This window comes from Cnephaeus nilssonii (assembly GCF_951640355.1).
Source record: "Cnephaeus nilssonii genome assembly, chromosome: 19".
Lineage (NCBI taxonomy): Eukaryota > Metazoa > Chordata > Mammalia > Chiroptera > Vespertilionidae > Cnephaeus > Cnephaeus nilssonii.
The window spans coordinates 48,593,033-48,615,612 of NC_137090.1; the positions used below are offsets into that span (position 1 = coordinate 48,593,033).

Genomic DNA, 22,580 nt, shown 5'->3' on the forward strand with positions numbered 1-22,580 from the left:
AGTACAGTTGATATTCAATATCATATTAGTTTCAAGTGTGCAGCATAATGCTTAGACGTTTATATAATCTACAAAGTTATCCCCCAGATAAGTCTAGTGCCCACCTGTCACCATACATAGTTTTCAGTGATCTTCCTTTCTCTATAGAGCTTTTATCAAAAACATATACTCTAAGGACAGTGTAAGTACATGTGGATTGACATACACATTGTGTTTAATACTTGAATTGCTTTCTTGTTTTGAAGGACTGATATGCCGAGCTTTGCCCAGGGGGAGCCCTCATTCTGACCTCAAAGAAAGGACTGTGCTCTCTGGTTCCATAATGCAGGGTAAACATTTCGCTTGTTTGTTGTGACTCCCTCACTGCATACCAGTTTGACATTAATTTGCAGTACATGAAACATGTTTTTCAGGATATTTCCCCCTTTGAAATATTAGATATTTAATATTTATTACAAATCTTCTCTTTCTTCTTTTTGAAGATGATAATTGCCTAATTTTTTAATGTAGAGATATCTTTGTTATGTAATAACCATTCTGGTCTGTATTATAATGATGTATGAAATTTTGAACTACCCTAAAAAATGACTGATGAATATTTATTTAAAGATCTGTTATAAACAGGAAATTGATTGGAAACTGCAAGATGACAAGGCATTAAGTTTTTTAGTTGTGGTAAAATTGCAACAAAATTTACGGTTTGAACAATTAGTTGTGCAGTTCAGTGGCATTTTTATGCAGCCATGGGCATTGTTTTAGTAAGTATGTGTCTTGAATTCTTATTTGAAGGCACACCAAGAACAACAACTGAAAGCTTTGAAGATGGCCTTAAATATCCCAAACAGATTAAAAGGGAGAGTCCTCCCATACGAGCATTTGAAGGTGCCATTACCAAAGGAAAACCATATGATGGCATTACCACCATCAAAGAAATGGGGCGTTCCATTCACGAGATTCCGCGACAAGATATTTTAACTCAGGAAAGCCGAAAAACTCCAGACGTGGTCCAAAGCACAAGGCCAATAATTGAGGGTTCCATCTCCCAGGTAACTGGATTGTGGTTCTTTTTGCCAGTCATTCCACTTTAGACTGTAATATTTATGAAGCATTTAAAAGTTCAACTTAATAATTATAAGTAGTTTTTTTGAGATCAGGTCTCTTGGAAGTAAGCATGAAAGTTTTATGTATGCTTTATCATTAGTTTTTACTGTGTTCATAGTGTGCTGTGTATAATGTGGGAAAGTATGTAACTCAGGATCCATGGGCTTGTAATTGAGATATGCACACAGACAATAAAGAGTACTACACCCGAAACACGAATTTGAAAGAATATGTACACCCCTATCTATATTCATTGAACTATTACATAATAGCCAAGATGAGGCAACCTAAGTGCCCTTCAATAGATGGTGGCTCAGTTACTCGGAACATCCCGTATTCCAAAAGGTTGCTGGTTTAATTCCCAGTCAGGGCACATACCTAGGTTTTGGTATGTTTTTCTTTCGCATTAATCTTTCTCTTTCTCTTCCTTCCTCTCTATCTAAAAATCAATAAAAACATATCCTTGGATGAGAATTAAAAAGAAAAGTCATACATATATACAATGGAATATTACTCAGCCTTTAAAAAAACGAAATCTTATCATTTGCAACAGCATGGTTGAATCTAGAGGGTATTATGCTAAGTGAAATAAATCATACCAATACCATATGATTTTACTTATGTGTGGGATCTAAAAAATAAAATAAAGGAACAAACAAAACAGAATAAACTTACAGATACAGAGAAGAAACTGAGGGTTACTAGCTGGGGAGGGGAGATGGGGGACTGGGTGAAAAGTGAAAGGATGAAGAAGTACAAATTGGTAGTTACAGAATAGTCACAGGGATGTAAAGCATATGGAATATAGTCATCAATCCTATATAATAAAAGGCTAATATGCAAATTGACATAACAGCAGAAGGGCCGGTTGCTATGATGTGCACTGACCACAAGGGGGCAGACGTTCAACACAGGAGCTGCCCCTTGGTGGTCAGTGCACTCCCACAGGGGGAGCAATGCTCAGCCAGAAGCCCTGAGCCAGGCTCACGACTGGCGAGTGCAGCAGAAGCGCTAAGGATGTCCGACTGACAGCTTAGGGGAGCAGGCCTAAGCCATTAGTCGGATATCCCCCAAGGGTTCCCGGACTGCAAGAGGGTGCAGGCCCAGCTGAGGGACCTCCCCACCCCCGAGTGCACAAATTTTGTGCACCGGGCCTCTAGTATTATAATAATTATGTATGGTGCCAGGTGGGTACTTGAAATATCAGGGGACCACTTTGTAAAGCATGTGGTTGTCTAATCACTATGCTGTACACCTGAAACTAATACAAAATAATATTGAATGTAAACTGCAGTTGAAAAGAAAAAAGACTACTATAGCAAACTATAATTTCCATGAGCCAAACAGAGACCTTAGATGGGAAAATATTCAGGTGCTTTGGGCTACCTGTAATGTTCGTTTCTTTCCTTTTAGGGCACACCAATAAAGTTTGACAACAACTCAGGTCAATCTGCCATCAAACACAATGTCAAATCCTTAATCACAGTACCTAGCAAACTAGCTCGTGGAATGCCTCCACTGGAAATTGTGCCAGAGAACATAAAAGTGATAGAACGGGGAAAATACGAGGATGTGAAAGCGGGCGAGCAATTGCGTTCCCGGCATACATCTGTGGTAAGCTCTGGCACCTCAGTTCTTAGGTCAACACTTCATGAAGCTCCCAAAGCACAGATGAGTCCAGGGATTTACGACGACTCCAGTGCACGGCGGACACCTGTGAGCTATCAAAGCACCATGTCCAGAGGCTCACCCATGATGAATAGGACTTCTGATGGTATGCTCTTCTTGTGTCCTTGTCTGATCATTTTTATTGAGCTTTTTCATATCTGGCTAGTAGTAAATGTCAAATTGTTAGCTTTACGTTGTCACAGGATCTTTAGATTGTGCTTGATGCTAGGGCTATAGAGGGCTACCAGATTAAAATAGACATAATTGTAGGTAAGATATCCAATATTTTAATCAAGTGCGGAGTGTGATGGAGTCCAAAAATGCTCTCGAATAGAATAGTCTTAGGAGTGTCCTCTCCAGCCCCTCCAGCTAATCCTAGTTTTTCTGGAAGTCAGTTTTGACAGTTGTTTCTTCAGCAGCAGTCAGTATGGTAGTTGAAAGTTTAGGCTGTGAAGCACGACTGTTCAGGGTTGAACTAAGATTGTTCGTACTGCATGAACTTGGACAACTTACTTGCTTTTTCTGTGCCTGTGTTTCCTCATCCATACAATGGTAACGTAGTATTAAGACCTGCCTCACTGGATTGTTGTGTAGATAAAATTAGGTTGTATGTTTAAAGAACTTTAAAAGAATAGTGCTGGGCATGTTGGAAGGACTCAGTAAATGTGAACTATTGTTCTTGTTACTGGTGGGTACATCAGTAAGGTAAGAGAGACATTGATTTTTGTCAGGTGGTCCCTAAAACTAACTGACGCCTTCTTAAAAGTGTTTCCACTTATCATTTTAAATTGTATTGAAGTGCATATTAATTGAGGGCTCATGTGCAAGGTCCTGGGCTGGACACTGTGGGAGTTGTGAAGAAGTGTGATTTAGTCGTTGGGAGAGGTGTGGTGGTAGCATGGAGGGAGGAGAGAGGGAAGTGCCTGCTTGAGTAGGTTGGTGAATCCAAAACCTTTCGGCTATAGTTTTGAAGAATTGCCTTGAGGAGGGAAAATGCACTTTATATTTGAGCAAGTTGAGGCTTGGAAGAGAATGTAATGAATCAGAGTATGTTTCTTGGTTGTGACCAGATTTGTTTGATCATGGTCAAGTTGATATTATCAAAGTATTAATAATTAGATGGTGGTGATGGTTGCATAACGTTGTAAGTATATTAATGCCACTGAATTGTCCCCTTTAAAATGGCTAAGATGATAAAATTTATTTTCTCTGTGTTTATTTTGGGTGTTCTGAGACCCAGTTTCCAACATAGTGTGTGTGTGTGGAGGGGTCTCCACACCAACAAGCAATTCTCAGATATCAGCACGGTAGCCAAGAATTCAACTCAGTTCCAACACTGTCTCCCCAGAGAGAGCATCAGATTCCACAGGTTAAGGTTCAGCCTACAAGACCCCTTCCCTCCTTCCTCCTTTCCCACCCACTTCTGCTTCTGATCAACTGGCTGCAGATTGGAGGTTCCGAGGACACCCTCCAACGCAGGATGCCAATCGCTGGTCCAGATTTTTACCTGTACTTCTGACTGGCAATAAATCAGAGGTTCCCACAGCCCCCTCCTTGGGTTCAGTTAATTTCTAAAACAACTCACAGAAGTCAGAGAAACATTTTAGGTACCAGATGACCAAATGGAAGAGATGCATAGGCAAGGGATGTGATAAGGGGTGTGGAGCTCCCATGCCTCTCCCAGCACCTCCATTGCCCCACAACCTGGAAGCTTTCTGAAGGCTGTCCTTTTGCTTTTTTATGAACATTTCATTCTATAGGCACGATGGATTAAATCACTGGTCATTGACAATTGGATTCACCCTCCAGCCTCCCTGGAGGTCAGGGAGTAGGGCTGAAAGTTCCAACCCTCCAGTCATGTGATTGGTTCTCCTGCCAGCCATCCCCCCTCTCCTGGGTGCTTTGAAGTCACCACCTCATAACAACAAAAGACACCTTTGTTCCTCTAACACTTAGGAAATTCGAAGGGCTTGGGGAGCTATGAGTTAGGAACTATGTATAAAGACCACATATATATTTCTTATAAATCTCCTATCACAGTGTTTTGCTATGTTATTAAAACAGTTGAGGGTGATGGCCAGTAAGTGTTTGCATATAATAAGCATTGAATAACATTTATACAAGAAGAGGCTGGAGTACAGGGGTGATGGAGGTTGGTATGGTAATGAGAAAGTCTTTTGAAAGTACAGAGCAAGGAAAAATAGTACAGTGGTTCCCCCTTATCTGCAAGGAATATGTTCCAAAACCCCCAGTGGATGCCCGAAACCAAAGCTAGTACCTCTGTACTGTATATAGAGGTTTTCCCGGACATACCTTTTTACTTAAAGGAGGTACTTTAATGGCTACTCTTTGGTAGATCTGAATTGCCAGCATCACTACTCCTGTGCGTTGGGACCGTTATTAAGTAAAACAAGGGTGGCTTGAACACAAGCAGTGCAGTCCTTGGACAGATAACCTAGAGGACTACTTAAGTGACTAATGGGCAGGTAGTGTTCTTATAGTGCAGTACTGCATGGAGGAGGAGCCAGAGGGCATGAGATTTCAACCACATTACATAGAACGTGACACAATTTAAAACTTATGAATTGTTTATTTCTGTAATTTTCCATCTAATATTGTGGACCACAGGTAAATGAAACCTCAGAATATAAAAGAGACAAAGGAGGAATGGGGACTACTGTATAACTAAGCGCCTGATGGGCAGCAAGGAGTCTGGGTGATAGAGAGGAAGTTGCGAATTGATACGTGTGAGATCAAAAGAATTCAGAATGTTAAAGTCATACAGAAAACAAAATTATTTATAATGGGATTTAAAGAAGAGTACTGAACTTCATTTTAATCTTAACATTCAGTCTTAAAACACTAGTGCTGTGATCCAAAAGGTAGTGATCTGCAAACCTCAAAATCTTCTGCTAGTCTTCACATTTGCATATTTTGCAAGATTGAATGTTGCATGTTTAGTGGACGGAAGATCAAAATGTTATATGACTCTAGTCTGTATTTGATTGGTTGAGACAGGGTTAAATATCATACTCAGCAAGTTTTCTTAAGAATTTGTGGTGTTGACTCTTTTTTCCAGTTACGCTTCCTTCTAGCAAATCTATCAATCATGAAAGAAAATCGACACTGACCCCTACCCAGAGGGAAAGCATGCCAGCGAAGTCTCCAGTACCTGGGGTGGACCCTGTAGTGAGCCACAGTCCTTTTGATCCCCATCATCGAGGCAGCACCACAGGAGAGGTGTACAGGAGCCATCTTCCCACACACCTGGATCCAGCCATGCCGTTTCACAGGGCTCTGGATCCTGGTAAGCACAGTGGTAGTGTTAATTTATGGAAAGAAATAATATACCTGTGTGACTTTAAACTTTCTGTTTATTAAAGTACAGTATGCAGACAGTTGCACATATCATGAGTTTACAGTCCAGTGAATTTTCACAAACTGTACCGCCCCATGTTACCAGCATCTAAGTCAGGAAACAAAATATTACAGTACCCCTTAAAGAACTTAAAGTAATATGTATATCAAAAGCCCTTTTATCTGATGGCATTTGTTTAAGTTGATTGAAAAAGTGGCTGAATGTATATGAAGAATTATTTTTAAATGGCACAGGCATAGCCTAAACATTTTAATTTACAACATAGGCATTCATTTACCAGTGTTCTAATCTGAGGCCAGGTTCACTAATGAAACCTTACCATTGTCTTTCTTATGTAAACACTTACATTTCCAGGTTTGGTTTTTCAAGTGAAGTTAGAATTTAGTCATTCAAATCAATCTAAATACAGAACCCTTCTAGATTTTTTTCCCCTTGTCTTTTAAAATTGTCTAGTCCATACTTGATTCACCTTCTGTATTGAGTCTTTCCAAAATAGTCAGTTTCCGGGGAAACCACTCTTTTCATTTTTCTCTCATTTATAGATTATTTCATTAAGTTACATAATTACAGTAGCAAGTATAGCTAGAAGGAACTTTATGAATATAAATTTGGTAGGTGCAGAAGTGTCTAGGTTTTCTAGAGCAATCTGCACTGGACACGGTGATGCTGCGTCAGGAGCGGGGCAGCTGCTCTGCACAGGGAAGGAGCCCATGGGCACAGTCAGCAGGTTGTTGGCAGGTTGGTGGAGACTCTCAGCTGGGCCCTCTGTCCTGACCCACCTGCTGTGTGGGCTCCACCCTTGTCCTCCCAGGTCCCACTCCCTCCTCCTCTTGCCTGCTCAGACTCAACTCAAATGTTTTTTCTGCTCATCCCTCTTCTTGCTTGTTACATCATTCAAGTTGAAATTGGGACACAGAACATTTGTGTTTTAGCTTGGTCTTTAGGGAAGCAATCTTCGTTACCCATGTGCCAAGCTTTCTAAGAGTATGTGTGGAAATATTTTATCTGAAAGCTGTATTACTGCCATCAAATTGTTAACTGAGAACATTTCAGAGGAGTCCACTCCTAGTCCCTTAGGGACTGACCAGAACTGAGACAGAAGTTCCCATGGAGTCCTTGGACAGACTTACCTGGCTATGGAGTTCTAGATGAATGGGAAGCAAACATTCCAGAAAACCTGTCATATGTTCTAGGTAGAATATATATATATATATACATATAATAGTTTACTCAAGCATTCAGAAAAAGTGGAATGTTTATACTTTTATTTAGTGTTTATCACAGTCCTTTATTTTATTGCACTTTGATTTTCTTGTCATTTTTTAGTTTTTGCTGGATTACGAATGTGTTGAGGATAGAGGTGTTACCTTTTTCTTTTTACCATACCTACCCCTTCCTAATATCTTGTGTCATTCTCGAGCCTAGGGTTGTCAAACTATGGCCTGGGGGCAAAATTCTGATCCTGCCTCTTTGTATAAATAAAGCTTTGTTAGCACATAGCCACATGCATTTGTTTCTGTCTTGGCTCCAATGGCAGAGACCATAAGATTTTTGACATCTGGCCCTTTATAGGAAAAGTTTGCTAATCTCTCCTCTAAACACATGGACTAATTAAATGGTAGTGGACTAATCATTTTCACCCCCAGAGAAGTAAAGTTACTGTTTGTCACAAAGTGTTTTCACATGTATTTCCATTTGGTCATATTGGACAATCAGTACTTTAAAAATAATTTTATTTTCAAACAGCTCTTAGAAACTTCAGGTGAAAATATAATAAAGGTACATAGCAAAGATTGAAACTATGAAACTACTTGAGAATTTTTTTAGCATCTTTTCTACTGGTAAAAGTTTAATACTGTATTTTGTCTAGTTTCTCTTTCCCCTTTTCCATTCCATCTGACATTAGAATGTGTATATTAAATATTGCTGAGATATATATTAAGGTCTAAAATGAATCCATCTTCCTCTCTTCAGCACCGTCCCATGCTAAATAAAAGATGCATGTGTGCATTAGCCCGATAGACTGTTGTTTCCTTACTCTTTTTTGTGAATGATGTTTAGCAAAGGAATTTTGCCTAGACTAAAAGACATGCCTTTCTCTCGTTCTCTCAATCAGCTGCTGCTGCTTACCTGTTTCAGAGACAGCTTTCACCAACTCCAGGTTACCCAAGTCAATATCAGCTTTATGCAATGGAGAACACGAGACAGACAATCCTAAATGATTACATTACCTCACAGCAGATGCAAGTGAACTTGCGCCCAGATGTGGCCAGAGGACTCTCCCCACGAGAGCAGCAGCTGGGTCTCCCGTACCCAGCAACAAGGGGTCTGTGTCTTCGCAGTTCAGATTTCATAGAACTTACTGTGTACCCAGGGTGTCCTAGGTACTCAATAAATAATTTGTTGAATGAACTATGCAAAAAAAAGAAAAGAAGGCATTACTTTTTTCTATAGCCTTTAGCCCTGTCTCAATACATTACTTGAAGGCAAAGTAATGTATTGAGACAGGGCATTTTGGTGAACACTGAAATAAGTAAACCAAGTCATTGTGCTAGATATTGAAGTCATTGTTTTACCGGTTTTCTGTCTCGTAAGTCCATGTGGGGCAGAGTATTTCATATCCTTCTCTAGATTTAAAGAAAGCCTTACAAAGTGATTAAGTTCTTTATTTGTAATGAACACAGTGTATCATTGGGTTATAGAGATAAACAACAACAAAGCCATGTGTAGTTCTGTATCTAGGATAATACTTAATTTAATATAATTTAATTGTATTTGTCTTTTGAGCAGGAATCATTGATCTGACCAATATGCCTCCAGCAATTTTAGTGCCTCACCCAGGGGGAACAAGTACTCCTCCCATGGACAGAATCACTTATATTCCTGGTACACAGATTACGTTCCCTCCCAGGCCATACAACTCTGCTTCTATGTCTCCAGGTAAGAGTCCACGCACTCACATACCTCTCCTATATGACCAGTGCGCTCCAGGATTAACAGCATAGCCTTTGGAGATATTTGGGACACTTTTCCCCCATATGGTCTGTGTTTTCCATTTAATATTTAGCAATAGTTGCTATCGCTAGTGCCTGTCACTAGGTACTCTAGAAATATCCTAAAGTAACTTGGGTTAGGCTCCATTTATCGTCTAAGAATAATAAAATGAACTTTCTACATTTTAAATATGAAACATTTTGAAAAAAATTCAGTTACTTAAGAATTTTGAAATTGAATTGTACCTGATAGGTTAATATTTTTGTCTTGAAGTTGCAGATTTATGTGTTTTACAGGACACTCAACACACCTTGCAGCCGCTGCAAGTGCTGAAAGAGAACGTGAAAGGGAGCGGGAGAAGGAGCGGGAACGGATCGCTGCAGCTTCCTCAGACCTCTACCTTCGGCCCAGTGAGTGGGGTGGCTCTGTCGTTCTGTGGACACTCCTTTGTAATCTGCGACGGGGCAGTGTGTCTGACGTAGCGGGATGCCAAGGTTCTGACAAACAAGAATTTCAAGAGAGAACGTAATTCCATACCTTACAGGAAGTACACAGGTTAAAAATGCTAGAAAAGTTGAAATGGTGCCGAGATAAACTTTAAACGGGAAAATGAAGTTTTCATGATGAAGGTGTTTTGTTTTGGCCCGTGGTGGCTACACTTGGCCCTGAAGATACTGGCTGGGGAGCTCCTTGGAGCTGGAAGCAGCCCAAGTGAAAGGCTCATAGATAGGAAGACATATGTATAGGAAGCCAAGTACAAGTGATATGTGACTTCAGCAGGAACTATACTTTAAAAGTATCTGTGGTCCCACTGATGAATAACATGCAGATTTAACACAATAAAATACCATTTTTGTTCTTCATATTTCATAGGTTGATAATGTCCGGTGTTTTAGTGTCTGAAGAAGCACCGGTTCTCATACATTACCAGTGGCAGTGCAGATGGGGAGAGCCTTTTCAGAGATATAAAAATTTAAATAGCAATTCCACTCCTGGGAATGTAACCTATAGAAACAATCACATGAGCTGATGTGTGGTCCGAAGGAGAAAAATTGCCGAAAAGGCTGCCCTAGGTGCTACCTGCAATGAGAACAGGTGTATACTGAGACTGCTGGCTCTTCTGAGGACAAAGAATAAGAAAGTCAGAGTGAGGGCTCAGAACAGGAGGTGGAAGAAAAGAAAGTGAGTAGAGCAGGAATGTGAGGGCTTCTGAGTAAAATAGTTTTGACCAGTCAGGGGCTAAGGTAAAGTGAACAAAAAAGTCTCAAAATATTGAAGAAGTGTAGTTTGTGGAGCTGCGCTTTTGGGAAGGTCAGGGTAAATAATTTTGTGTCAAAAGAGGGCTTGCTGCTCTGTCCGGTGGTTCACTTTGTTGGAACATCGCCCCATACATGAACAGGTTGTGGGTTTAATCCCCAGTCAGGGCCTGTATGAGAAGGCAACTGATCAATGTTTCTCACATCAATGTCTCTTTCTCTCTTTCTCCCTCTCTCTCTTAAAAAAAGCAGTAAAAACATATCCTCAGGTGAGGATTAAAAAAGAAAAAGAGGGTTTGCTGAGAGAAACAGGTACTTATGGAGGGGCAGGAAGAACTGGGTGAATGAAACAGCCTGAAACCCGGAGGGCAGCAGTTTATTACTTTCATGATGATCCTTAGAAAGTGGTACCGAATTTGATTTTGGAAATGATAAACACACGAGAATTTGAGGAAGAAGCTGAAAAACGAATCTATCTGATTTGTATTAGTACTTCATTATCAGTGTTATTTTTGTTTCTCTGGAATCAAGATAGAAACTTGTCAGAAATGGCAATGCCAGTAAATGATAGCTGGTGCTTTTGTTTCCTGTTGCTAGTGTGGTTTTCTTGCATCTTTATTAAGAAACTCTTACAGAACATATTTCTACAGAGGCCAGAAGGTGGGATATCAATTTCTTATCTCATGTTCCTTTTACCTATTTAGGAATATTATGAAATTAACAATCCCTAAATGTTGCTGTCTCTAGCTTCTTCCTTACGACTTGCCTTTTTTTCTTCCTGCCCCCTGAAGGCTCAGAGCAGCCTGGCCGACCCGGCAGTCACGGATATGTTCGCTCCCCGTCCCCTTCGGTAAGAGCTCAGGAGACCATATTGCAGCAAAGACCCAGTGTTTTCCAGGGAACCAATGGAACCAGTGTAATTACAACTTTGGATCCAAGTGCTCAGCTACGAATCATGTAAGTCTGTTGTATACATTTTGACAAAAAAGCAACACACAAAACACCACTTTCGTGCATTCACACTTTTTAGTTTGTGGTTGCAGTAATTTTAGTACTGATTTACTACCCACTAAACATTGGTTGTTGTTGCAGTTTGTCCTTCCATCTCCCCACTGCACCCCCCAGTACAGAGCCTCCCCTTCACAGCTGTGTTTGGTTTTATTTACAGGCCACTGCCTGCGGGGGGCCCTTCGCTAAGCCAAGGCCTGCCCGCCTCCCGCTACAACACTGCTGCAGATGCCCTGGCTGCTCTTGTGGATGCTGCAGCTTCTGCCCCCCAGATGGATGTTTCCAAAACAAAAGAGAGTAAGCATGAAGCTGCCAGGTTAGAAGAAAATTTGAGAAGCAGGTCAGCAGCAGTTAGTGAGCAGCAGCAGCTAGAGCAGAAAACCCTGGAGGTGGAGAAGAGACCTGTTCAGTGTCTGTACACTTCTTCAGCCTTTCCAAGTGGCAAGCCCCAGCCTCATTCTTCAGTAGTTTATTCTGAGGCTGGGAAAGATAAAGGGCCTCCTCCAAAATCCAGATATGAGGAAGAGCTAAGGACCCGAGGGAAGACTACCATTACTGCAGCTAACTTCATAGACGTGATCATCACCCGGCAAATTGCCTCGGACAAGGATGCGAGGGAACGTGGCTCTCAAAGCTCAGACTCTTCTAGTAGCTGTATGTATCTCCATCTGAGTTTTGCAATGTGATATCTCAGTAAAGATTACTTTATTCCTTAGGCAACGCAGAACAATGTGGCATAAAGAAAATCCTAATCTTGATAGAAAATGTAATAGAAAGGTTTTGTGGGCTAGTAGTGCAACAATGTCTCTTCTGCTGTTTTTATGGTTACTTAATGTCAGCATTTCTTATGGATACCTTTCAAGTTATCTTGCATGAGAAAATTATGCTCTTCATTAAGGTTGGAAAGTAGATAGACCGAGGGCAGAGCTTATTGACATTTCAGACATCTGAAAGGTGATAGATGTATCATTAAGCTCTGTGCTACTGAGGCCTAATTCCTCAATCAGTGTTTTCTGGGATATGGCTCAGTATTTAGGCTGATATCCCAAAGCCTCTTAAAAGGGAGGCCACCTTATTGTTGGTCTTTGGTAGGTTGCAAGTTGGATTTTGATGAAGTCTGGTCACTTTGATGTCTACCTTGTAGGTTTGTAAGAATTCACAGATCTACAGTAAAATGCTGGAAAAGTTACTTTAAATTTATTTTTAACTATTGCCTAAATTCTTTATAAAATTCCTGAAGGAACAAACAAGTATTTACACCAGTGGTTCTCAACCGTTCTAATGCCGCGACCCTTTAATACAGTTCCTCATGTTGTGGTGACCCACAACCATAAAATTATTTTTGTTGCTACTTCATAACTGTAATTTTGCTACTGTTATGAATCGTAATGTAAATATCTGTGTTTTCCGATGGTCGCAACCCACAGGTTGAGAACCGCTAGCAGGGTCGCCTAAGACCATCGGAAAACAGATATTTACATTACGATTCATAACAGTAGCAAAATTACAGTTATGAAGTAGCAACGAAAATAATTTTATGGTTGGGGGTCACCACAACATGAGGAACTGTATTAAAGGGTCGCGGCATTAGAAAGGTTGAGAACCACTGATTTACACAAACATCTGCTAATATTTAAAGTAATTTAACCATATATAGCCATCTCTCTGTTGTTTTCATTCATGAAATTGAGTAGATTTGGAGGTAATGGGAAAAATAGGACTTCTGGTGCATCAGTATGCAACGTGCAATTATTTTTACCTCCGTGCCTGATTTTGATTGGTTTGGGTAAATATCTCCTCCATTCCTGCAGTTTTTGGAGAGATGGGGGCAGTTTGGTGTAGACAAAAGACTTCCTTTGGCCTGGGGTTATGGAAATCCACACAGCAGTGTTGTACATGCTGAGGAAGCTCTGCAGCCCCATGAACAGGCCCTTTGGAGGGACGTCCCCACACACGTGGTGACCACCCTGTGGCTTTTTGAAGGCCGTCTCACAGTTCTCTGTTCACAGGGAACTTCTTTTCAGTTTACATCACAAACCAAACCTCGCTCCGGGAGTTTGACTTTCAAAAGGTCTGCAAATAGAAAGTCTGGCTTCTTTTCTGAGTGTTCGTGCTTCTGAGTGTGGTGTTTTTGTTTTTGTTTTTTTCTAATTAGGTAAATTACTTCCATGAAGCCCACTATCTATTGTTATTCAGTGTGGCTTTCAGTTTTTCTGTCAAGAGTCTCCCCTCTTCAGGTGAAGCACAGAGCCTTCACCCCACCCTTCAGGCTTTTAGAGCAAAGTGGACACAGTTGCATTAGATTTCTGTTGACGAGCTGATGTGGTAAGCAGAGTTAGGATGTGGGCTCATAAACCGTGTGATATGTACCAGTGCATATAAAAGTCGCAAAGTAGTATAACTTATTTTTAGTATAGTGGTTTATTTTTGTTTCCCAAAGATAATTTTCATCCCAGTTACCAGTTACTAGCACTTAGGTAACTGTGACGCCCATGGCCTGGAGGAAAGGGCTGTGCAGAGGAGTACTGGAGGAGCAGGTGGTGGCCTGGTAGTAACGTTCATTCCCATCTGTGTCCAGTGTCCAGGGCCCATTGACTGATCACATTTGCTGATCATTCCAGGGTCATACATCCTTTGGGCCTCTGACAGTTTTCTCAGGTTCCTTGGTACAGTATGCAGATGCAAAGAGCACTCAGAAGTCAGAAGGTTCCCGAGTAGGAAGTCACATCTGCCCCTCCCCCATTCTCAGCTCTGCGGCCATGGCAGGACTCACAAGCTGCCTGGACCCTACTGCAGAGATGAGGAGCCACATCGCAGGGGCCTTTCTCCAGTGCGGACATTCTCCTCTCTGCCAAGGGAGTGATTTGCTTCCCTTCAGACGTCCCCTACCATTTCCGTTCATCTTCACAACATGACCTGGTGCAAAAAAATTGTTTGGAGTAATTTTTGTCAATAATACTACAGAAATTTGAGAAATTAAGTATATCATGTTACTTAATCTGTAGCTTTAAAGTCATCATGGTAATGAAGCAACTTTGTAGCCTCTTAAGTTTTTCTACGAGCTGAGCTAACTGTCCCACAGAATTGAAGTTACTGGAAACAGTGGACTGTTGAGATCTACTCTCTCATTTGTTAAATTTGTTCTAATGAGTATTTGTTTCCTAGTGATTTTTCTTTTCCAGCTCCTAGGAGAAAGTCACAAATCTGTTCTTTATTCTGCCTCACCTAAAGGTCTTAGAGCCCAAAACCCCTACCAAGATTAGGAACACCGAGGAAGCAATTATGGTCCATTGAGCTCATTATTTTTTATCATTAATCTGGGTGAACATTTCTGAGAATGAAAAATGAAAATATGCAAATAGATTTGAAGAACTTGGACTTCTGAAACTTTTCATAGGGTTAGTTTTAAAATAAGATTCTTTTTTCTCTCTAAAGTATCTTCTCACCGTTATGAAACACCTGGCGATGCTATTGAGGTGATAAGCCCTGCCAGCTCACCCGCACCACCTCCGGAGAAACCACAGGCCTATCCGCCAGAGGTTGTGAAGGCAAATCAAGCAGAAAGTATGTCTTTTTAGCCACCAGTTTATATGTTTTCATATTTGCATTTATCATTTGCTTCTAGTTATCTGTCTAGAGCATGGTAAGAAATAATTTGTTTTATTGGTTTTGTTTTAGAGTCATCTACATTAATGAAAAACTATTTTAAGCTATTATTTGATAATTCATTTGCTTATTATATTTTAACTAGGGGCCCGGTGCACGAAATTCGTGCACTGGGGGAAGGGTCCCTCAGCCCAGCCTGTCCCCTCTCACATACTGGGAGCCCTCAGGGGATGTCCTACTGACGGCTTAGGCCCACCCCCCGTTGGGGAGCAGGTCAACAGCAGTTAGTGAGCAGCAGCAGCTAGAGCAGAAAACCCTGGAGGTGGAGAAGAGACCTGTTCAGTGTCTGTACACTTCTTCAGCCTTTCCAAGTGGCAAGCCCCAGCCTCATTCTTCAGTAGTTTATTCTGAGGCTGGGAAAGATAAAGGGCCTCCTCCAAAATCCAGATATGAGGAAGAGCTAAGGACCCGAGGGAAGACTACCATTACTGCAGCTAACTTCATAGACGTGATCATCACCCGGCAAATTGTATGTGGGTCCTGGGCACTTGCCCCTCAGCCTGTGAAGTGGGGCAAGGCCCGCTCCCAGTTGGGAGCAGGCCTAAGCCGCAGTCTGGCCTCCCTTTGCTGGAGGCGACCAGGCTGATCAGGGGAAGGCGCCAGCCCCATCACCCCGCTGCTGCAGCCACTGCCAGTCACCGCAGCCACCAATGTATTTTCATCAACACGGACTCCAGTTCCCCTTCACCATGAAAAAATGACAACTTTCTTTAGGCATTTTCAAGGTGTGCCTTTCATAGGATATGACATTTCTTTCTTTCTTTTTTTATCCTCTGAAGATATGTTTCCATTGATTTTTTTCCCCTTCCCTCCGATCACAGGCTTGGCCCAAGGCTTTAGGCTTGGGCAGGGGGCCCCCCCGCCTCTCCCATGGCCGGCTCGGAGTAACCTGGGTGCCGAGGATATTCCCGGGACCCAGGTACGTATGCAAATTAACCACCATCTTTGTTGGGTTAATTTGCATACTCACTCTGATTGGCTGTGGGCGTAGCAGATGTATGATCAATTTAGATGTATTATTATTAGGTAAGATGATATAGTAAATAGTTGGTATTAATTTTGTTTTGCTCACTTATGATTTCAATTTTTTATGTTAGTCCTCTAGTTTATTTATTCAGTAACTATTTTTCTTCAAAATTAAGATATGAATTCTGTTTAGAGATATGTACTACATCCCTTTAAGTGTTCCTCTGAGTTGTGTTTGATCTTTGATAAGGTGTAAGAAATCTGTCTTTCCTCTATCAGCTGAAGCCAGACAGTACGAAGGACCATTACATCACTATCGACCCCAGCAGGAGTCACCGTCTCCGCAGCAGCAGCTGCCCCCCACTTCACAGGCTGAGGGGCAAGTGCCCAGGACCCACAGACTCATCACACTTGCTGATCACATCTGTGTAAGTTTTTTATTATTATTAATTTTCCTTATTTTTATCATAAAGAAGGCACATTTCACATAGAATCACAGTAAAGATGTCTAGGTTTTTCAGTACTACATTTTTTTCTAAGTACTCAATGAGTTTAATTTGTTTCTTATTCGCAGCAAATTATCACACAAGATTTTGCTAGGAATCAAGTTTCCTCACAGCCTCCCCAGCAGCCTTCCACTTCAACATTCCAAAATTCACCATCTGCTTTGGTGTCTACACCTGTGAGGACTAAAACATCAAATCATTACAGCCCAGAATCCCAGTCTCAGTCTGTCCATCACCAAAGACCAGGTTCAAGGGTCTCTCCAGAAAATCTTGTGGACAAATCCAGGGGAAGGTATGGTCTTTATTTCAAAACATATGAAAATTTCCCAACAGTAAAACTACTTTAATATATCTATAAGATAGGGGATTCATTTCTTATACCTGAAGTTTATTTACCTTCATTTCTTAGAAATCAGGGTTTTTCCTCATTTACTCTTGGAATGTCCACTGTATGGGCAATTGATACTATATATTTTTAATGTGTATTCCGAAGTTGATTGCTACATTCTGTTTGTGTGTTTGCAAAGGTAGTTACGAAAAATGTGTAGTTTGGTAGTAATGTAGGGACACTTGGGATCATTTTTCTCTCTCAGTGGTTTCTGTTGAGATAGCAGCAATAGATGTTTAGGAAGCTGACATTAAATACTGAAAATGAGGCCATGAGAGCTAACACATTTGATATGGCAGGGCCATCTCGTAAAGAGCACATTTTCTTACCCAATGTTGTTAGTACGTGTAGACCCAGAGGAAGGTCCTGGGACTGAAAATCTACCTCTGTAAGCAGAGGACAGGAAAAGACCAAAGAAAGAGGCTGGCCATTCCAGTTTGGTGATTAGTAGAGTTTATTAAGGGAAACTTACGTACAAAGCATGTGCTGGGTGTTTGCAAGATGAAATGGATTCTTGTACTGCTTGGCAAGTGCCAGAGAATTACATAGGGTGAAGTGGGGTATAGTCACATGAGTGCTATGGGACAGTACATGCTCGACCAGGTCAGGACAATGGCTTGTTCCAAGTCCCAGCATGTTGTAGGAGGCAAGGAGGGGTACTGGTTTATATCAGAGCAAACACTGATTATGAGCAGTTTCCCTTGGAAGTTTGAGAGAAGCAATCTCTCCTCCCCACCCTCCAACTCCCCCCATCTTGGGTCCAGCTCACAGGTCTCCTTCATACTCCATTCCTCAAAGCTGGCTCTTATAATCTCATGCACCCCTCTTCCACGATGTACCCTAAGTGGTCAACAAAGGGTCTTGTTAACATGGAGGTCGCTTCCTTGATTGCCAATATGGACGCATTGGGGACATAGCGTACAGCGACAATATAGCCACATACAAGAAAAAAGGCAAATTAAAAGAAATACTCCCAAGTATTAGTAACAGTTTTTTCCACCATGCCCCCCAAGATCCAAGCCAATGTGTTAATCCTCTCCTGAGCTTGTGAGTAGGTCACTTAAAGCGTTCACTTGTTTTTTTATGTGGGTACTAGTAAAGAGGAGAATTTGGCAGACTCATCTGGTATTAGAAATAAAATGCTGTAACTCCATGCCCCAGGAATAGCGGAAGTGTACGGTCAGAAAGACAAATATTTAGAAGGGACTTGAGTTGGGAGGTTGTCTTCTATAAGCATTCTACTTTTAGCCTGATCTTAGATGTTAATGTGCCCCAGCCTTGGGAACTTGGCCAGGCTGTGTAAACTCTACATGTTGGCCAGGGGAGGTGGTGCTCTCTGTCATGGGGAGGTGCTCTCTGATGTAAAGAGGTGAATAGGGGGGAATATACCAGACCAGGGCCCCTATTTTCTCCCATTTTAATGGTGCATGTCTCAGTCCATATCTAGTGTGTCTCCACAGGTTCTGATTGCATTAGAATAACAGGATCCCACCAGAGGTTGAGGGGTTTCTCCCACCAGTGGGTGTGAAATAACTGATCTATCTGGGTGGGACGTCCCATTGCAGATTCCAGTAAGTGGTCCCCTTCCCAGGGACATTAGGGCTCAGTGTCCTTAGTGTCATATCATGTTGATCCATTGTAAGCATCTGGACTATTGCTGCATCCTTTGTTTTTAATGCCTTTACTGTATTAGGTGTCTCAGCCTCAGTTCCTAATCTGACATATGGGGCAATAGGCCCCACAGGTTAGCATTTAAATGTGTTAACGCCTGGGAAGGTCCTTATCTTTGCTCACCCAGCCAAAGTAGGTTTTGCAATCACTTACTTTATCTGTTGTTTAAGGATACCATTTGTTTCATTCCACCTGCCTGGCTACCTCTGGGTTTTATGGGAGGTGGACTTTCCATTTAATATTTTCTTCTTGTGCCCATTCCTGTACATCATGGCCTTTGAAATGTGACCCCTGTGTATTCGATGGGAGTGCCCATATATAGTGCTCAACTTTTCTAGTCCCTTTACAGTGGCAACTTAATTAGCTCACTCACATGAGAGGGCCTGAGTTAAACCAGTCTGTGTGGACACACACCAGAGCATATTTGGAGCCCTCACTCAAGGGGAGACGGCCTGTGTAGTCAGTGTGCCAGTCCCTTATCCATTGGGGGCTTCAGTGGATGGCCCTAGATTCTTGTGGTTGTTGTCCAGGGTGTTGTTGAAAAAACAGGGTAGGACACAACTGCATCAACCAGATCACTGTATTTTGTTGTTGTTAATCCTCACCTGTGGATATTTTTTCCATTGCTTTTCAGAAAGAGTAGAAGGGAAGGGGAGGGTTAAAGAGGGGCGGAGAGAGCGAAAGAGGGAGAAACATCGACACATCGACTGGTTTGCCTCTTGCATGCACCCCAATCGGGGGTAGGGAGCGAACCTGCAAGCCAGGTACATGCCCTTGACCAAAAATTGAACCCGAGACCGTTCGGTCTGTGGACTGATGCTCTGAACACTGAGCAACACCAGCCAGGGCCAGATACTATATTTTAAAGGTAGCCTTGCCTCCTTAAATATGTGCCATGCTATTGAGTCACTATAGTGCACACTCTCCGGTGTAACCAGCCCGCCATGTCATCTGACAGGTCAGTTGCTAAAGTGCATATTTTTGCCAAGACGTGCTTCCTGGTTACCTGGGGGTGGAGATACCCTATGGGCAGGGACATGGAATCCAAAGAGGTCTGCCTCGGGCTCTTGTAGGAGAGCCCAAATGTTTTTCCACATCTCTTGCCCCCATAAAGGTTTATTTATAATCAACCACCCTTCCTTTTCCCATTGTTGGAGCCATAAATTCAGTCATTTTAAGACAGCTCAACTGTCAGTGCATAGGATTAGTGGCCAGGGCTCATGTGTCATTACTAACCGGACAGCTCTTACTTTAGCCCATTTGGCTGCTGTGGTTCATTCCTGTTCCTATCCAGATAGTGTCAGTGGATGGTTGGATAACAACTGCCCTCCAAGTAGGTAGATTACCCTGGCTTGAGCAATTGGTATACCAGGATCCAGCTGAGGTGTCCCCTGTTCCTGTTTTACAGGCTACAGGGCCAACATGGGAATGGGAGCAGGGGCATTTGGCGGGTCTGTATATTCAGTGGGCCTAATCGTGGTTGCATCTCTAAAGACAGGGAGCCACTGGACAATGGACTCTGCTGTGGTCGTCATGCCATTTACTCATTGCAGGAGCTGGGCAAAGGCATTGCACTAAATGGGGTATGAATATTCACCAGAATGCCTACAAAGGCCTGTACCTCTCACGGTTTTGGTGTGGGGTAGGCTTGTACTTTATCTATGATGGCCTCAGGGACAGTGTGGATCTTACCCAACCATACAACCCCCAGGAACTCTAGAGCAGTGCCTGGACTTGAATTTTCTGTGGAGTCACTGCCCATCATCTCTGTTGCAGGTGGTCCAGTAAAGCCCACGGGGTTTTCTGCAGCATCGGCAAATCTTAACAGATTAACATTTATGTCATCAATGTCAAGGGCCCATTTCACTGGGGTTGGGAAAGAAAGCAGTGACACACCATGGTCACCATCCCATTGAATATGGTGGAGCTATGTAGAGAGCCTGGAGGAAGCACTGGGACAGTCCATGTTGACCCTTCCAGGAAAGGCAAATTGATCTTGGGACCCAGCAGCCAGGGGTGTGCTAAAAATGACATTGGCTAGCCCTCGCCGGTTTGGCTCATTGGCCTGTGGACCAAAGGGTCCCGGATTCGATTCTGGTCAAGGGCATGTACCTTGGTTGCAGGCTCCTCCCCAGCCTGGGGCCTGGTTGGGGCTCGTGCAGGCGGCAATCAATTGATGTGTTTCTCTCACATCGATATTTCTCTCTGTCCTTCCCTCTCTCTTCCACACTCCCTAGAAATCAGTGGGAAAATATCCTCAGGCAAGGATTAATAACAAAAAAAAGACATTGGCGAGGTCCAGTATAGCATATGTTTCTAGAACCGTAGCCAAATTATATAATATAGTGGCAATATTAGGCACAGCCACATGAATAGAGAGGACACTACCTTATACAGCTCTCTATAATATGTCCATTCTTTAAGAGCCATCAGGCTTTTTACTGGCCACACTGGTCTGTTAAAGGGACCGGTAAACTAACCGGCTCCCAGCTGGCATTGCCTCTTGGTACTGATTTGATTACTTGTACGTAAAGGAGAATTCCCCGACAGAGGTTTGTAAAGTCTGGCTTTGCAAGATGTTAATGCCCAGTATGTCTTTGGGAGTGGGGAGATGAAGACCTCATACTCCTGGTTGTGGGAACGCCCAATTTGCAGAACAAGGGGGACTTGCTAACCATTACAGTCTGACCTCCATAGCTGGCTTTAGCACTGGGGAGCCAGCCAGTTTCTGAAGATAACCATATATTAGGGCAGCAGTCGCCAACCGGTGGTCCGTGAGGTCCGAAAGGTTGGCGACCACTGTATTAGGGCACATTCAGTGGGTCCACTGAAGCAGTTACCCTCTATTTCTGGAGGACCAATGGATGGTGAGTTCCACATGAGGCCTTTGATTGCCCCCTGTGGCCCTCACCTGAGGATGATCTTGGCCTTCATCCTATGGGAGGTGGGGACAGCATGCAGCCAGAGTAGGATGAAACTCCAGAGGGCTCCCCTGAATCTGCTGATGTGTCCACTGGGAGAGCCTAGGGTATCAGGTGGAACTTGTTCTGGTTTTAAAGCTTTCCATAGCCCACTAGTACATTAGGCCTACCATCAGTCTTTTCTTTCGAAATGTCTGTGGCAACCAGATCGTGCCACATTGCTTTTGGGTTCTCCTCACAGGCCATTTCTTCTCTGCTGCCCTTATTCCCACCCTTTCTTTCCCTCTGTCCAAGTTCTGAGACTTTCCCCAACTTGTAGCAGAGGTGCTTCTCCACGCTGCCTGCCAAACCCTCAGGTTAGCAAAGAACACAAAGAAGTACGAATAGCCCGGCCGGCGGGGCTCAGTAGATGAGCGTCAACCTATGAACCAGGAGGTCACCTTTCGATTCCAGGTCAGGGCACATGCCCGGGTTGCGGGCTCGATCCCCAGTAGGGGACATGCAGGAGGCAGCTGATCAGTGATTCTCTCTCATCATTGATGTTTCAATCTCTCCTTCCTTCTTCTCTGAAATCAATAAAAAAGATATGTATTAAAAAAAGAAGTACAGATAATTTAAGCTGAATGGTCTTCATTAAAAAAAAATAAACACCTTTATGTGGTATTTTTCAAATATATACAAAAGTAGAGAGAATAGCGTGATATGCGTGTATGTACTCATTGTCCAGCTTCAGTAATCACCAGTGTAGGGCCATCTTTATTTTATTTTATCCCCACTTGCCCATCCTCAAACTAGATTGTTTTGAAGCAAGTCTCAGACATAATCATGTCAAGAAGCTGGATGATACTAAAGATCCGATGAAAACACTCTTATTCTCTTTTAACCAAAAGAAAAGAAAAGAAATTCAGTTATCCAAGGAAAATGGAAAGCTTGCAGAGCCTAGCCATGGCTCGTTCTCGATGCAAAGTATCGTGTAGCAGGCTTTGAGCAGTTGGTGACATTTATGAAAAGAAAATTCATTTGACTTTTTCACTTGTAATTTCTACATTACTACAA

At 42.4% G+C, this 22,580-nt stretch overlaps 1 protein-coding gene across 12 annotated transcripts in view; it reads left to right on the forward strand.

The window, feature by feature from the left end:
• Window positions 1–22,580, forward strand: part of NCOR1 (nuclear receptor corepressor 1) — a 205,327-nt gene that overhangs the window by 169,882 nt on the left and 12,865 nt on the right. For 10 of the 12 annotated variants that reach the window (XM_079797252.1, XM_079797257.1, XM_079797259.1 and 7 more), the window contains 12 exons: window positions 246–329; window positions 790–1,046; window positions 2,515–2,875; window positions 5,849–6,076; window positions 8,265–8,474; window positions 8,939–9,088; window positions 9,439–9,552; window positions 11,190–11,355; window positions 11,567–12,060; window positions 14,842–14,970; window positions 16,318–16,466; window positions 16,613–16,836. In XM_079797252.1, the coding sequence (XP_079653378.1) occupies window positions 246–329; window positions 790–1,046; window positions 2,515–2,875; window positions 5,849–6,076; window positions 8,265–8,474; window positions 8,939–9,088; window positions 9,439–9,552; window positions 11,190–11,355; window positions 11,567–12,060; window positions 14,842–14,970; window positions 16,318–16,466; window positions 16,613–16,836 (2,566 nt within the window). The remainder of the gene's footprint in view (window positions 1–245; window positions 330–789; window positions 1,047–2,514; window positions 2,876–5,848; window positions 6,077–8,264; window positions 8,475–8,938; window positions 9,089–9,438; window positions 9,553–11,189; window positions 11,356–11,566; window positions 12,061–14,841; window positions 14,971–16,317; window positions 16,467–16,612; window positions 16,837–22,580) is intronic. The other 2 variants (XM_079797249.1, XM_079797250.1) reach the window with 1 other exon arrangement.